General features: G+C 53.7%; 6 protein-coding genes across 6 annotated transcripts; 3 read left to right on the top strand and 3 right to left on the bottom strand.

The window, feature by feature from the left end:
- Window positions 1–394: 394 nt before the first annotated feature.
- On the bottom strand, window positions 395–4,039 carry A1O1_03801 (uncharacterized protein; the record flags this gene model as incomplete). The annotated part of the gene is made up of 1 exon (XM_007724701.1): window positions 395–4,039. One exon carries the CDS (start codon window positions 4,037–4,039, stop codon window positions 395–397), a length of 3,645 nt encoding a protein of 1,214 aa, XP_007722891.1.
- A 1,254-nt stretch (window positions 4,040–5,293) lies between these two features.
- Window positions 5,294–7,345, bottom strand: A1O1_03802 (vanillyl-alcohol oxidase; the record flags this gene model as incomplete). The annotated part of the gene is made up of 4 exons (XM_007724702.1): window positions 5,294–6,019; window positions 6,118–6,302; window positions 6,395–6,602; window positions 6,686–7,345. 4 exons carry the CDS (start codon window positions 7,343–7,345, stop codon window positions 5,294–5,296), a joined length of 1,779 nt encoding a protein of 592 aa, XP_007722892.1.
- A 350-nt stretch (window positions 7,346–7,695) lies between these two features.
- A1O1_03803 (uncharacterized protein) lies at window positions 7,696–10,107 on the bottom strand (the record flags this gene model as incomplete). The annotated part of the gene is made up of 1 exon (XM_007724703.1): window positions 7,696–10,107. One exon carries the CDS (start codon window positions 10,105–10,107, stop codon window positions 7,696–7,698), a length of 2,412 nt encoding a protein of 803 aa, XP_007722893.1.
- A 1,266-nt stretch (window positions 10,108–11,373) lies between these two features.
- Window positions 11,374–11,836, top strand: A1O1_03804 (uncharacterized protein; the record flags this gene model as incomplete). Its single annotated transcript, XM_007724704.1, has 5 exons — window positions 11,374–11,436; window positions 11,485–11,566; window positions 11,616–11,693; window positions 11,746–11,762; window positions 11,816–11,836. 5 exons carry the CDS (start codon window positions 11,374–11,376, stop codon window positions 11,834–11,836), a joined length of 261 nt encoding a protein of 86 aa, XP_007722894.1.
- Window positions 11,837–12,601: 765 nt separating this feature from the next.
- Window positions 12,602–13,597, top strand: A1O1_03805 (uncharacterized protein; the record flags this gene model as incomplete). Its single annotated transcript, XM_007724705.1, has 5 exons — window positions 12,602–12,676; window positions 12,724–12,799; window positions 12,850–13,163; window positions 13,258–13,356; window positions 13,427–13,597. The coding sequence occupies 5 exons, from the start codon at window positions 12,602–12,604 to the stop codon at window positions 13,595–13,597; spliced, it is 735 nt and encodes a 244-aa protein (XP_007722895.1).
- Window positions 13,598–14,184: 587 nt separating this feature from the next.
- Window positions 14,185–15,657, top strand: A1O1_03806 (uncharacterized protein; the record flags this gene model as incomplete). The annotated part of the gene is made up of 1 exon (XM_007724706.1): window positions 14,185–15,657. One exon carries the CDS (start codon window positions 14,185–14,187, stop codon window positions 15,655–15,657), a length of 1,473 nt encoding a protein of 490 aa, XP_007722896.1.
- Window positions 15,658–16,204: the final 547 nt, after the last annotated feature.

Below are 16,204 nucleotides of genomic sequence, written 5' to 3' on the forward strand. Positions count from 1 at the left end.
AGACCAAGCTGTAGCTATGAAGAGCTATGACTAGCTAGCTATACTAGGTAGGTAGCTAGGTATCATTTGTTTAGATACAAGATGGTCTGTCTGCGATGGAGGGAGGAAGAAGGCGACGACGACGACGACGATGCCAATGACGACGACGGCACGGCCAAGGAGGGGCATGAATTCCTAGAGAGGGCCGGTTTCTGTTTGTCCCCCTTTTTCCAACGGTGGCTGTCTTGTCGTAAGGCGTTGAAGATAGAGACAACCCACTACTATGTAGAGGAAAGCATACCGAGTGATGCTTGCCTCGAGACGAGGGGACCAGAGCAGAGGTGATGCAGGCTCACACAGAGACAGACATTTATTCAATGAGCGGCGATGAGGTAGACAGACAGACAGATCGGTTTCACCCGTCTTCATCTTCGTCTTCGTCATTGTCTTCATCCTCGTCGGCGTCGGCATCGGCATCAGCGTCAGCATCAGCATTGTCAAGCTCGACTTCGGCCTCGACCTCATCCTCGTCAGCATCTGCGTCCTCTTCATCCTCACTTTCGTCGTCTTCATCGTCATCATCCGGAATCTCGACATCCGGGTCATCGTCATCATCGTCGTCGTCGTCGTCTTCTTCTTCTTCGGCGACAGAAGCCTCTTCATCATCATTGTCGGCGTCTTCTTGGCTGGACGATGAGGCGTCGGACTCTTCTCCTTCTCCTTCCTCTACTCCATTGTCATCTTCGTTTCCATCTGCATCTTCATTTTCGTCAACCTCGGCATCTGCTCCGGCTTCAGCTCCTGCTCCCACTCCGATTTGGGCTTGGTCTTCCCGACGATCCTTGTCATCAGTTGTGCCGTCCAGCCCAGCGGTCTCGACGGTCGCCAGGGCACTTCTCCGCCCTCGTCCGCTACGCCTGACAGGCGTGTCTGGGACCGTGTCGGGCCAAGCGAAAGGACTCGACCGACCGTTTGGCGCACCGCCATTCAGTAAGGCAGCGTTGCGCGGCGAGCTGCGCACCGCGACCGGTGCCGCGGAGGGACCGGCTAGGCCGTTGGGTTTCTGGCTTCCAAACGCAGCGGATTGGTTCCGTTTCTTGGTGTTCTGCCGGCGGAGCATGGCTGGGGGGATGGGCGGGTCGATCTGGAACCGTGCGGGAGGGATCGCATGCGTGCGATATGCAAGTGCGTACCCGGTCAGCGGTTCCGACTCGGACTCTTGGGCAGGGCCGTCGTGTTTGTTGGATGTCGTGACTGCTGTTGGTTTTGGAGTCTCTTCGTCGTCTTTGCTCTCGCCATTGACCAGTCCGTTGGTTTGGATCTCCGGGTGCGCGACATGACTTGAAACAGTACCGTTAAGGGCATCCGTCGGTGGAGGTCCAGGAGCGATGTGGCCATGTTCATCTACGAGAGACGCGTCTTGGACGGTAGTGTCGTTCTGCGCCAGGGAGTCTTGTCGCGGTGGGGCTTTGGAGCGTGACCGCGGGGAGAGAGCGGGCTGTTCGCCTTCGATGTCTGGAGCTTCGTCGAGAGAGTTCGAGTTCGAGTTCGAGTTCGAGTTTCCTGCTTTGGACAAGGCCGCTTCCGCTTGACGGGTCGCCTCGTCCTCTTCTTCTTCTTCGCCCTCCTGCCGCCGCTCTTCTTCCTCCTTTTCGACCTCGTCATCTCGTGGGGCAAGAGAGTGGAGCGGTTGACCATCCAGGGCTGCTTGATCGCTTCTTCCCATGACGTACGGGGTCCAGATGAGGAATTCTGGTTTCAGGACTCGGTGCTTTTTGGATTCATAATCCTCCACGATTCGCTCATACAGCCTCTTGTCGTATCTGACGGCGTATGTTTTGGTCACTGGATCCCGAGTGAACGCATAAAGTCGCTCGAGTGAATGTATCACATCGTCTGCCGTCATGCCCGTTCTAGCCATCAGAGTCTTGGTACTGAAAGGCTTCAGGCCCAGGTCGAGCAAATGCTTCGATATCGTGAGATCCCAGTACGACCGATATGCCGTCAGGCCCATGTCGGAAAGAGGCTTTTCTGGCGATCCTTCTTTGCCCTCTATTCTGGTCAACAAGTACGAGAAGTCGATCAAGAAAGTCGCGTAGCCCTTGCGCTGGTGGATGGGCATGACCAAGATGCAGCTGACGTTGTTTTGGCTCGCCGGGCGCTTTTCTTTGCTGAAGTATCCCACAAAATGATACCCGAACTCGTCGTACTCGGTCAGGATGTAGAAGAGGAATGGCTCGACATCGTAGTACAGGGTTTTGGACCCGAGGAACATCTTGGCCATCAGACATAGACACTGGCAGTACTCGGTCTTCTTGCGACCGTCGACCTCCCACACCGAAATGGTCCCGTCCCGATAGATCTCGTCGCCGGGAGGGTGTTTGGCCGGGCATTTCAGTTTGTGCCGGTACGCGACGAACTCCGAAGGGAGGTACTTGAGGCAGAATTCACAGATGAACAGCCGTGATTCATGCGAGTATTCTTCCGGATATGGAGCCGCGTAGAAGGTGTCGATGACATGCTTTCCGAACTGGATGCATTTGATCTTGCTAGGTGGGCCTGACACTGTCCGGTTGGGCTTCGTTGCAGCCGTGTCTCCGTTGATCTCCGCCTCGGCGGCGGCTGAGGTTCTCCGTCGTTCTTCTTCGGCCTCCTTTCTGGCGATCTCGAAAATCTCGCGGTCCTTGAGTTGCGGGAGCGACCGACTCGTGTCCGCGTCTGCTTCCGAGAGAATGCCACCGTACGGTTTGGCATTCAGTTCAGCCTCGCGGTCAGTGAACGCCGATGGGAAAATGAGATGTTGCGTCGGCAGCGCAGGGAACTTGGGGGCCGGAGTATGGTAAATGGGCGGAGGGATCTTCGGAGGTCGTTTTCTCTCCCTTTTCTCTTTCCGCCGCCCAGGCCGAGGAGGTTTGCTGAGGATCTCTGCAATCTTCGCCTGTTCGAGCCGAAACGCAAGGATGAACTTATGGGGAGGCGCTTTTTCGAAGGGCCGGTGTTGCAACGTCCGCGCCACAGGCCGTGAGATCTTCTGGCTCGATCTTCTGGTCGAATGCGCAATCGCTCTCTCAGCTTCCACTTTGCTGTCCACTTCTATGGTGCTTGCTGCGCTTCCGGACACTCGAGGAGTAGCTCTTCGGCGTCTTTTCTCGACAGTCGCGGGCTCCTGGGTGGGTGATTTTCTCTTCCTCAGCGCACGTCCTCCGTCTTCAGTCTCTGAGATCAACGGTTGGGCGAAGATCGAGTGAGAATTCGGCTTCTGCACGCCCCGCGTCACAGGTAACAGGTCTCTAACCAGTCGAGGTGCGGAGTTCTTGGACCGCGCAGACTGCTCCTTTGGGGATTCTGACGCCGTCGCTTTCTTCAGGCAATCCGGACATTGCCATTGCGTGGCAGTTTCTTCTTTCACCGCCTTGTTTTCTCGGGCACAATGCAGATGCGCTCGGTTGTTGCATTCAGAGCAAGTCAGACCGGGCTTGTCGTCTCCTTCAGCCGCAGTTCCTGCTCGTTTGCAGAATACGCATGGCCCCTTTGCCTCATCTTCATCTGCTTCGCTGGATTCTGATGCTGACGACTTAGCATCAGATTCTGCATCATCGTCTGCATCTGCATCTGCATCTGCGTCTCCTGAGCTGTTTGAGGTATCCTCTTCGGACCCGCCCTCTTGTTCGGACTCTTCCGCGCCTACATCTCCATGTTCTGCTTCTTGTTCGGTGTGGCCATCTTCTTTCTCCACTCCAGAAGTCGCATCAATCATAGAGACGTCTTCCGTCGCATCGGGGTGCGCGACCGAAACGGTTTCTCCTTCCGGGTCGCTCAGGCTTTCCTCAGCTGATCTCTGTAGTTGTTCTCCTAAAGCACTGTCTTCCGGATTCTGCGCATTTGGGGGTGATTCACTCGCATCCGTCATCGTCTCGTCGGGTTTCGTTGCGGTTTCTGTATCTGCAGGCCTGTCGCTAGAACCCTCTGCGTCTCCTTCTGTGGCGACCGCTTGACCCTTAGGGCCCAAATCATCAATATCGGACAGTTCGTCCACGTTCCCCGAGACAAGACGCGGCATGGAGGTCGGTTCGAATCGTAATCTCTGGCGCTATGCTGGGATATTCGACTGTAAAGGCGTGATTGTCGTTGTTGGGTTGGTCATGCCGGTGCGTGTTGTCCAGAAAGTCGCCGTATGCCTTTCTCATGCGACTGACATCCCGATATCTCTAGACATCTCGTCGTCGACAACAACAACAGCAGCCTATTTCGCGACAGAAGGAAACACGTTCGGTTCGGGAGGAGGGTGTAGGTAGATTCGACGCGTGAGGATGTGCGCAACAGCGTTGGCAACCGTAAATTCGGTCGTGATCTGGGCGTGTATACCGCGATTACACGTGAGGATTGTATCTACAACTATGTTGCGCCAGTACAAGACGTTTCTACTGCATGTGAATAGTCGCACCCCAGATTCGAAGCCCACCAGCATCGACGTTGAGGTTGTCGCCACGTGATATCACGTCACGTGATGAAAAGCTCGCCGCACCTTCCGCCTTCACTCCGAAAAGGGGCTAAATCAACAAGGCTTCCTTCGCTCAAGGGGCTCCTGAGGTCTCTTTACAGAGCGTTTCTACCACGCCCAGTCATGAGGCCTTTCATCTTCAAAAAATTCGGGAAGATGGATGTTTGGATGACAGACAGGGGTGTTACTATCAGCAAATACCCCTGCTCCTGGGGTTTCAGCCGGTCTTCCCCCACATGCCAGGTCCGCCGCCCGCCTCCACCTCCACTGTTTGTCCGCCTCGGTCGTGTGGAGATGCGGGCGACTTGTCTCAATGTCTTTTACTTGCGGAGTCGTCGCAGCTACGAAGGCGACCGATATGTCGGTAATAGATAGGACACATTACTTACTAGACAATTTCCACGGAGGTACAGAAGACGATGTCGCCCTGTAGACAAGCCTCAAGCCTCTACCCCCTTGGCCTCAGATACAGCGTACTGAGATACAGGTCTGTGCCACTCAACTCAACTCAATGACTAGACTGTTTATGAAATCCAAATTCCAGACGTACATGCGCATCATTACCTTGGAGTATCCAACTAGCAGCTCCTTTTGGCGTTCATGAACAATCCTTTCTTCTTGTGTACGGACAGTACTAATTCCTCGCTTATCCACATGTCGAGGGAGGAGAAGCACAGCTGTTCAAAGTATTAAGAGAGCAGCGAAACAGGCCCCACACAATCATACCAGGAGACCTCACTGTGCAAGTAGAATGTATTCTGCGAGTGCGTGGTTCGTGTCTCAGAACATGCTCTTCCTCTCACTACACCACACTTACAAAGGCACCTTCCAAGCCTTGCCATCGTAAGTCTTGGGCCAAATGCCATTTTTGCCCGGAGCCAAAACGCCCTTGGGATCTAGGGCATTCTTGATGGTCTCGTTCAACTTCATCTGTGCGTTATTGTTGAAGTTGTACGTGTCGGCGATCTGGTCCATCAGCGCCAGATGGGTGCGGTACTCGCCCCAGCCGCGCTTCGCGGCGTCGTCAATGAGCGTGCGTATCATTTCGTGGGCGTTACGGCGCTGCTTTGGGTCTTTCCGGTCGAAGACGATACAGACGATGTGGTGAATCTCACGCATACCCACCACAAAGTCGCCAATGAAGTCGAACCCATACTCCTCGCATCGCTGCCGCGTGACCTTATACTGGGCCATGGCGTCGTCGCCCGTGACTTTGGCGATCGGGCTGAAGAACAGGTGCGCCCCGTTCGGGAGCCAGTCTACCCATTTGAGCTCGTCCATGCTTGGGATGCCCTGCATGGTGTCGTGCCGGATCTGGAGCACCTTGCTTTCCGGGATGTCTTCCGGGAAGTAGAATTTGGCTCCGGGGATGGCGGAAAACGAGGCCTTGACCACCTGCCACAACGCATCCCGGACGGGCGGCGGTCCGTATAGAGCGCCATAGAAGTTCCACCGGCCCAGATTGAGCTTCTTGGCAATGGCGTCCAGTTCGACGTCGGTCAGTGGCTTGTCGGAGTTGCTGTACGCTTTTTTGTCTCCCTGAACACAACAACAACGGTTCTCCGTTAGCCATTTGGTGGTGAGAGAAGACAGAGACACGGAGAGAGAGATGGGGGGCCTCATCCAAGTTTACGTACCACGACTGCCGCGTCAAGTAGGATATGCCGAATAGTAGGAACATTCTGTAGCACCATGGCGGCCCTTAGTGGTCGGATGATTTCGACCGCTTGATGGAGGTCCTCGTCGCGTGGGATGGTGATAAGGTATGATTGATACCCGCCGGGATTGGGCATCAGCCAGATGCCCATCTTGACCACGATGCCTAGGTACGTTTAGCAATGAGGAACACTCTTAGTGATGGTGAGTTCTGCTGATGGGTGATCGAGCAGGGGCAGTCACTGGCAAAGAACTTACCTAGCGATGACTGAGTGAAGATTCCATCGTTGTAAGGACCAAACCCATAGTTGAAATGCTGCCAACATTTGTTCGCCGGTTGTTGGTCAGCGGGTAAGCTGGGGTCCGCTGACGGATCCGGCAAGGCACCCATGCCGGTTCGAAGCAGAGTGCCGTCTGGGAGGACGACTTCCAGACCACAGTGCATCATCCAGTGATCACCATAGGGCTGATTCGCAAATCGAGACACATCAGCAATGCTGAACGGTCTGGCAGATTTCGTGGAAAGGAGAGAAGAAAGACTCCACGTACCGTATATCCAACACCCCTTTCAATCGTATTTCCCAGGACTGATCCGCCTCCCAGGTCGGGGACGTCGACCCACAGCTTGTCCCGGAGATTGTTCTGGACCAGATAGTCATGCAAGCCGGCGAAGGTGACTCCAGGTTCGACCAGAGCATAGGCACCGTCGACGTTGACCTCGAGGATCTTGTTCATGTTCTTGCCCATGTCCAGCCCGACGCTGCCAGGCACCCGAGGCGCAGCACCACCGTAGCCGACATTCCGCCCAACCGAGAAGGGCCACAAGGGTACCTCGAATTCGTTGGAAAGCCGTAAGATGGTTTGGACATCCTGGACGTTTCGAGGACAGACAACGGCTGAGCTGACGAAATAGTCCTCGTCGGCGATGTAGAACATGTCGTGCACCTTGCTGGGATCAAGGTAGCTCTGCTTGCCCAGTTGTTGCGCATCATTGATCACGGTGACGTTGTCTTCGCCAACGATGTCGATAGCCTTTCCAATGAAATCCTTGAATGACTGTGAGTTGATACCTGGAGGCAATATGAGAGGATCTCCAGCACTCCTTGAGGCCTGTACGTTGGGTCGTCGGAGTGTGTCCGGGGCCACCTTGTCGCCGACGTGGCCTCCGAGCAGTGATAGCCTGGTTGAGGCCTTGAATGCTTCGCTCATCTTGAAAGTGTGTTAAACGAGAAGACGTGATAAGGATGATTCAATCGTGACTTGGGGGAAAAGGGCAGGACACCCTGATATTCATGATTATACGAGGCAACTCGTACGGACTGGGCTCCTATATATCCAGGGTCCAGCATCCTTGCATGACCCCGAACCCCCGCCCCTTACATGTCAAGCCAACGTCGAAAGTGGCGGCGGAGTTTAGTTGTGGGGGCGGGGAGTTCCACTCAATCCAAGTCTTCGCGGCTCCCCGAGGTTGTGGACGGCGCTGTCTGGTACACACCCCGAGCTTCCTCCAACGCTCCTTAACCGAGATTGCGGAGCTCTTTGGTCCAATCGAGAGTACCTTATTCATGCATTCTTAGCGATTGGAAGCTGGTAACCAAGTCGTTCACCTGATCCATGCTAGTCTCATCGAACTTGGACAGAATCGCAGCGACCTCTGTCCCCAGGTAATTTTCACGTCCCAACAGGCTTTCCTCGGCCTCGGTGCTTGGTCGAGAGGACTCCAGCTTTTCCAGTTTCACTCGCGCGAGCAACCAATACTCGAAAGCGTTCCTGTAAAATCCGATCCTCTTCCATGGGATTTCAGGTTCTGTCATACAATGAGGGGTCCAGGAGTCGTGGGTGCCATAGCAGTCCGAGAAGCCAGCTTCAGAGCGTAGATTCCACACGGTCCTCCAGTTGTTTATGGCGATTCTCAGCGTCTCGAACTGTGCTTCCGAGCCAAAGCCTGGGTCAATGTTGAAAAGAAGACTGTGAAAGGACGACACAATCGTCCAAAGATTGAGGACACCGCATTGGCAAAGGTACGCTTTGGTGCCTTCGTCAAGAGTCTCTTGCCGCAAACTGCGGACGGCCGCATGGAAGGGAACGCCCTTCTTATATAGCGGATGAGAAATCCATTGCTGAATTTTATGGAAGCAGTCAACTGCGGCTGACGCTTGAAAGCAAGGTTCGGGGCAAGCCAGGTCATTCGTCATTTCTCGGAGCACCATCCTTGGGGGGGAGTTGTTGAAGATGATGAAAGCTGTGTCGAGTAGGAAGACATACATAATCGACCGAATCACCTCCTCTCTCAACAGGAATTGCTCCCAGGAGAAGCCGTGCAGATCCAAGCGATCCAGTTCGGCATGATTGGCATAACACATCAAATCGCGTGCAACTGAGATTACCATGCTGTATCTCTGCCTCCGGATCCTCCCTTTGGCGGCATTCCGACCGTCCCAATTCTGATACAGGCACACTGCATAAGAGGCCTGGAGGGCACGGAGCCTGGCCTCTAGCCTGTGCGGGGGACAGGGAGTGCAACTCCCCTCCTCGAGGTTGTAGGTTGTTTCGTCGGAAAAGACGATTTTCTCCACGATATCGAACCACATCTTGGCCCGGAAGTTGTCATTGGCATGTGGCGACAGGGTTGCGCCAATCAGGGCCATTGCAGCGAGTAACTGATGAGGGGCGGTTGTGGCATCAAAGGTTGGCTTGTGGATCGTTGGACAGTTCGGATACCAGAGAGTCCAGAAATACTGAAGGAAGCGGTGCAGATTCGCCGGACGGAAGAAGTCCACGCATTCACGCTCGACGAATGGTGACCAATCGTCCGCTCCGGTTCCCTCGAAGCATCCCGCACCCTCGCCACTCAGTGACTTCCTTCTGATCGCTGTGAAAATCTGGTGTGACTTGATTGCCAGGTGGCGATGATTCTGTTCGCAGTCTGTGCCGAATCGCCCCGAATGTGCAGCTTCGGCAGCTGTGGGTCGCATTCCCTGAATGGAAGAATCTTGAAATTCGGAACCATCCACAACACATTGAGGAGTGGGAATGAACTTGGGAGGAAGTTCGGCTGACCAGCCAGGGTTGATGGGGGAGGCAGAGTCCGCTGAATCATCCCAATATGTCTCTGAGAATATTTGCATTCCTTGAGGCCGGTACGGGGTTTTGTAAGGCAATGAACCACCGTATTCTTCCATTTCGCTCAAGCCATCCGAATCCTTTCCAGACAAAGAGGGCTCTGAGAGAGTCTCTCTCAATGACTCGGTGTCGGCTACAAAAGTCCGGCCCAGGCCTTCGCCATTCCTCGTAGCCCGGATGAAGAAGCTGAAGGACTCCACATAGCCATAGTCGATTCCAACACAATCGCTTCCCACAGCAAGAGTTGTGAAGTCGTTGTCTTGGAATGATACATCCGTGGCCGCCCACCACAGGTCCAATCCGTCGGGCGTAAGATTGAGCGAGTCCGGAGACAGGTGAGTTTCCTTTCTGCAGTTCTTTGGAAAAGAGTGTGGTTGTGTTCGTCTCTCAGACCAGGTGGTTTGTAGTGTGCCCGTGTGGGGAGAAGGAACCGAAATCGCCGGTGTGCTACATTCACTTCCGTTTCCTGCTTCCAGCGCATGTTGAGGGCCACTTTTGGGCAGGCCACCCCAGAACCAGGCGTAAGAGCAAAGTTCCTTTTTCGCAGTGCAATTGCTGCAGGGCTGCCTCGAATCGCAAGCTCGCTTCAACCTGGCACACCGGTCGCAAGCGGTCCGATTAGTCCTCGCCCTCGCCGGAGCACTTGTCTGGTCGTCGTCGTTGCCAGCGTGAGCATGACACATGATCGAATGTCGACGCAGGACATCCTTGCGCTTGAATGCTTTATTGCAGGTGTCGCAGACGAAGGTACGCCATGGCACATGGTTTGCCAGGTGTCGATGTAAATGATCCAGGCGACCGTACGTCTTTGGACAAATCGGACACTGGACTCGCGCCCCGGACGACATGTTGATATACGGCAACGGCTTTGAACGGATGACAAGCAGAAAGTGACGAGTGGCCAAGTGTGAGGGTGGGCAGATGCCCGGTTCGTTTAGACAGCACGGGCATGGGGACCCCTCGTTCCCCAGACTAGTGACGCGTTACTCCCCAAGAGCTAATTGCTGCCTGTCAAGTCTCCCCGCAAAGGACTGCCCATGCGTAGCCCATCGGAAAAGGACCATTCTTGTCGTTTGTGGGGGACTTCCGTTGTCAGGAGGGGCGTAGCCCGATGGTCAAATATGGGATTTGTTTTCTTATTGAGTGGTGTAGGCATGGCCGCATTTCCTGTGACGTGCAAGATTGGACCAGCGCCATAATCTGAGAGAATGCGGACAGATAAAGCCTGGGAAAGGTGAGATACAAATAGGTTCTGGATGTCAGTAGACAGATTGCTCCATAGTCACAGAGATACATTCCCATCTCACTGAAGAGCCTCCAATACACTGCATGAAGAGTACGTCCTAGGCCGTCAATCTGGAATGAGGGTCAACGTTGGCAACTCTAAGACCCGCGAGCGTGGCCTTCAAAAGAGCAGGCTCGACTTCCAAACAGGTATTGAAGCTGGATAAGATCCGTGTGCCATTTGTCGTGTAAAACTGGATAGTTCGGCCCATTGGCTGAAGAAAGCAGGAGAGGAATAGGAATAGGAGGAGTAGAAGGAAAAGCAGAGACCTGTTTGCTCACTAGGAACCTCCAATAAAAGTCGTGATATTATTTATACATTGTGTAGATATAGAGTCTCATACTCCGACTCGGGAAATACTTTACCTCTCCTGTATACCTAGTATCTCATCAATAACTCAGGTATCAGGCAGTCGAGAAGCAAGGAGGCGTCCTTCTCTGATCTGGATACAGCGCAGGATACGTGTAACACTTGAGCAAATCATTATTCGGCACATAGCTTCACGTGACATTCATCCTAGCACGTGATTCTCGGACATCCGCACGTGACTGGGGCGATCTAAAAGGCAATCATAGAGCGGCGGGACTTACCCTTGGCGCGATCGCAGCGAGCTTCACCTGGAACTTCTGCAAGCTCGACTGCGCCGGCATACTCCCAACTGCCCGTGAATCGCAGCAGACAATTGCAAGCCAGGACCAACGGGGGAAGGACACGGAGGCCACCCTCCTGCTATCCCACACTGACTTTCACTCTACCATTCATCATTTCCCGAAACTTCGACGTTCCGATCGATCTATCAATCCAAGTTGACCTGTGACCACTTCTCACTATGGGGGTCCCTTTCGAGGCCTTGATCCCTTATGTGATCATGACCGGATTGTTTGGAGTCACAGTAAGTACGCCAGGCTCTTGTACTCTCGTAGCTAATCGGTCTTGTCAGGGTGCCGGCCTTGCATCCCTTCGATACTACACAAACGACTACAAGCGACCAAGAAGACAAACAGATGTTTGGGATAGACAAAGTCAGTGGGAGTCTTTGGGATGAAGGAAGAAATCTGCTTACAGTCGCAGTGATGGACAGAGACTATCGGTTGACGGGAAGCATGAGAGGACAGTCAGATGCTGTGGCAGCCCCCATTGGGTTTGAAGGTTCGCTCGCTACGTTCTTGTCATGACTTGCCGGATGCTAACTTTTGCTCAGTGAACAGCAGATGGAAGGTTGGTCTCTTTGCGATGCGGCAAATATGTGATTTCTCTAACAAATGCTCTAGGCTGAACCACGGATCAGTTAAATTGGCTCCGCTATCGTACCACACACCTCTTGAAGGACAAACTTGTATATATGTGAAACGACAAACAAGAACCACAGAACAGGAGCTGGAATCCATACTGAGCCGGGGTTGTCATATCGAAACAGAAGCAACAGAGCAGTCACAAATACAAACCATCACAACCATGAAGCAACGCAGCGTTCCCTTGAGACCGAACGATGTGCAGCCACCCAACCTCTTGCATTCCATTTGTTCATCACTAAATGATGCGTGCTGTGAAACTTGAAGGATACAACCGCGTTATCCTGAGTAATTGGCCCATCCCTTGGTGTCGTAGACTCGGGAATGTGATGGGTTTGCCTGCATTTGAATCAAACCCAAAGTCAAAACAGTCATCGCAAATAGTCTTCCCAAGGTCTGTTGTATTTGACGTTTATAACATGAGGAGTAGATCCTGTATTTGAAGCGGTTAAAAACGCTCTGGTTGGCGTTGAATACCTTGTTCAAGTTCTGCAACTCTTGACGGCCGCCTTCCAGTCTCGGGTCCGGCGTAAGTTCCGGATTCGGAGACCAGGCCAAGAATGACCACATCCCACTGACTGCATCTCAACATGGACTGCAGTGATACACTCTGTTATCCTCCCCTTCAAGTTCAGCCAAATACTCCGAGAAGTGCAGCAGACAGTACCACCGTCCATAGACCAAACTCTTCTGGTGTCTGATGCTCCATCGTTCCAGTGGCCCCGTTGTCTCCTGTCATCCATCCTGGGTCAAGGCCTCTCCGTCATGGCCACAGACTCCCCTCATTCAGAGACCTTCAAGGAGAAGCTCCGGCAACTGCAGGACTATTCTGCTTGTGATGTGAGGCTTCCTGTCCGCCGGCTCTGTCAGTCTGCTTATAGAATCAGGTGTCAGACGCTCTGCTGAAATTGCAGAAGACGGAGCCAGGAGAGGTTCCTCGGGCTGGGTTCCTCGTAGATATCGGTGAGCCTGCATTTAGCTGCTCTCCAAACGGGTCATTGAGATGAGGAAAGGACCGGTCCCTCTACCACAGCAGCACGCGGAGACAGACCATAAAATCGTCGCTCCGGCCTGCACCTTGAAACTGGTGTCAAAATATTCTCGGGTCGAGGCAGCCCCAGCAGCCGAGAACACGGTGCCAAAGGGGAGTCACTGGGTTGATCTGACTGAGCCTGACACTGTCGTGGTCATCGACCAACCTGAAGCGCAGAAGTGTGCAGCGATTGGAGGCATCATGGCCCAGAGAATGAAGGTCCGGGGAGTCGCAGGCTGCGTCGTCGGAGGACGAGTAAGAGACATGACTGAGCTCAGGAGCTCTGAACTGCCAGTATGTCGTCCCATGTGTACCAGTTCCTCAGGTTCTCTGATTCATGCTTTCTTTTGCGCACTAGTCATGGTTGGATGACATGCTGACTTGCCAGATATTTGCTTTGGGCAAATCCACTGTTGGAACGAATGCAGAGTCGATGGTGTATGCTCGCAACGTGCCAGTATCCATTACTGGTGTGAGCGTATCTCCAGTAGGTTATGCCTGCGGTTTAGTCTGCTGTGAAGCAACAGATTGATGGAAGAGTCGTTGACACTTTCCAGGGTGATATTGTGTTCTGCGATCCTCTTGAAGGAGTGGTAGTCATCCCACAAGACCTGCTTGACCAAACGCTGGCGTTGATGCCAAAGCTTGTCTCAGCCGACGAAAAGGTCAAAGAAGCTGTGGCAAAAGGTGTGTCTGTGGCAGAGGCATTCAAGACTTTCAGAGGTTGACCAGTCCGCACTCTTCTTTATGCCGCACCCTCACAACACATAGTGCGGGAGTTGGGAATCCAGTCCACTGCCTGCGACAACCTCACGACAACCTCACGACCTCGCACAATCTGCCATTTGAGGAGCAACGCTTGACTCTTCAACGCCTTCTCTGCGTCTCCTTCTATCTATCAGAATACGTGCTCATCATCACTCGCGCTACTCCGCGTGGTACTAGCAACGTACATATTAGATATAGCGCGCCCTCCTTGCCTCTGATCATAGGTACGACAGCACCAGATCAGCGCGAAGAAAGCCATACTGAGCCTGACATTGTTAGGTCTTCGACAACAGGGTGATCCCCAAAGGTGCGTTTAAGAGGATCACAGTCTAGCTGTCTACGCGACTCCTATTACTGCTTGAAGGTATGTTTATATCTATATTGCTTGATGCCCTCACCTCCACCTCATTTCAGAAAACAGCGCAGCCAGTTATAGATCCCGAACTTCTATTTCCCTTTTTCAGGCCATCATTTGTGCATTCGCGTGCAAAAAACTGTCATATATCATGCTGATCTATTCAATTGGATGGGTGCAGAACAATCCAGAATGGCAGCGCAAGGCTGCGCGCCACCACCGGCACGTATCCCGCCCACGCCAGCATCGGAAGGTCCTAGCGCAACGCAGGTGGGCTTCATTGGCTCAAGAAGCGGCCACAGAGGTGCTACGTCCATGACTGCTCTTTCGTCTTCTGTCAACGCGATGGGCAGTGTGACCGGAACTAGACAGGTGGTGAATACTGGTGCGGCAAGTCCATCTAGCAACAAAGCCATCCCCTGGAAAGAGCTGGAAGAGAGTGGTGCCCTGCGAAAGATCTTGGAGTATGTCTTCGTCAACGAAGGGGTTGATGCACCGTGCGTGTTGCCATTCTACCGCCAGGGAATGCTTGCCGGAAGCATACGAGTTGGCATGGGCAATGAGGCTCTGTTCGACAACGTCAATCTCCAGGTCCTACGAGTGAGCAAAGCCTTCCGAGCCGTCGGCAGTCAGGCGTACTACGGAAAGCGAGACCGCACGTTCTTCTTCGATGATCCAGTACTCTGCACCTGGTGGACCAAATACATCGGAGCAGTGAACTTCTCCAACATACTCTCCCTCACAGTTGTCATCAAATCGGGCTTCAAGACATTCCTCGACGAGCGCAATGCCACCGATCTGACATACGAGGAAGAGTGGTACGGCTTCTTCGGCTGGTTGAAAACTCGACATCAGCTGAATACGATCCGCATTGAGTTGACCGGCTGGGTCGATATTCACGATATTCGTGCCAAGCGAGGCCGGGCCGGCAAAGAATTGGAACTGCAGACGGCGGAGAAAGCAGAGATCTTGCAATACCGCCGCAAGTTACTGGACACGTTCTCCCAGCTACGCGGACTGCAATACGCCATTGTCACAGACCAGGTCGGGGTCCAACTGTCCTCGAAAGAATCTGATGATCTAGCCGGCCTCATGATGCAAGGAAGAGACACACTCCCAGATCTTCCCACCCAACGCATCTTGCCGCTGTCCGAAGTCCTGGCGCTCGTACGTCTCGACTACGAGCGGGACAGCGCAGCTGGGATCCTGTCGGTCGAGGAAGAAGTGGCGCAGCAGGAAGAGGAGCGACGAAAGCCGGGGTTTGAGCAACGCCGCCAGCGCAACCGAAACAGAACCGAACAATTTCGCAAGCGCCGCTTGAACGAAAAGGAGATGGTAGAGACCAACAAGCGGCAGAAGTCCGAGGACGGCTCAGCACCGACCACTGTGCGCTTGAATATGAATTCAAACTCCAATACCACAGCTCGGGGCTCTCAGCTATCCGGCCCGCCTCCTCCTCCACCACCACCACCACCTCCTCCTCCGCCACCTCCGCCATTCATTCCTGCCGCTGCACTCTCTCCGGCCACGCAGATGCCTGCAAAGAGTGACTCCGACTCCGCCTCGATCTGGGACTTTGGTCGTTCCGATGGCGCGGCGCCAACGGGCAAGAACGCGAACCAGGGAAAGCGGGCAGATCGCGATCCTAATGCGATGCTCGACTGAGTTCCCTGTCTTCAGGCTTACCCTCAACACCGCACGGCAAGGAAAGGGGTTTAGACCCAATGCCAGCCTTTCTCGAATGAATGGTCGGGTCGTGTTCGAAACGATGCGTTCAGGCGATAACTGCTCGGTTCAACTCTATGGACGTTACGCAAGGCCGGTGTGAGGATAACGGTGCGGCTGGATTGCTGAAAGTGGAGATGTTGTTGGATCTCGACCACCGTGTAGACGGCAAGCTTGCGAGAAGCAGGCCGCGCAGGCGGTCTCCGTGGAGGTGCTGAAGCAAAGAGATGCCATGCTCGCTACCAGCTGCGCTTCGGTGAACTAGTGATACAAGTAGTCACAATTCAAGACCTTCACAGCCAAAACTTTGGTGTCATTGAAGTTGACATTCGAGTCTCAAATCTCAGCGCTGACCATAAGCCTTCAAGTCGTCTACAACATCACGCTTGCGTGCTTGCCTTGTTCCCCTAACAATATAAGCTCTAATCTATACCAGCCAACAACCTCTGCCTTACACCGATGGCTTCAACATAGAACTCCCGACGCT

Source organism: Capronia coronata (assembly GCF_000585585.1).
Source record: "Capronia coronata CBS 617.96 chromosome Unknown acBCG-supercont1.3, whole genome shotgun sequence".
NCBI classification, from domain to species: domain Eukaryota; kingdom Fungi; phylum Ascomycota; class Eurotiomycetes; order Chaetothyriales; family Herpotrichiellaceae; genus Capronia; species Capronia coronata.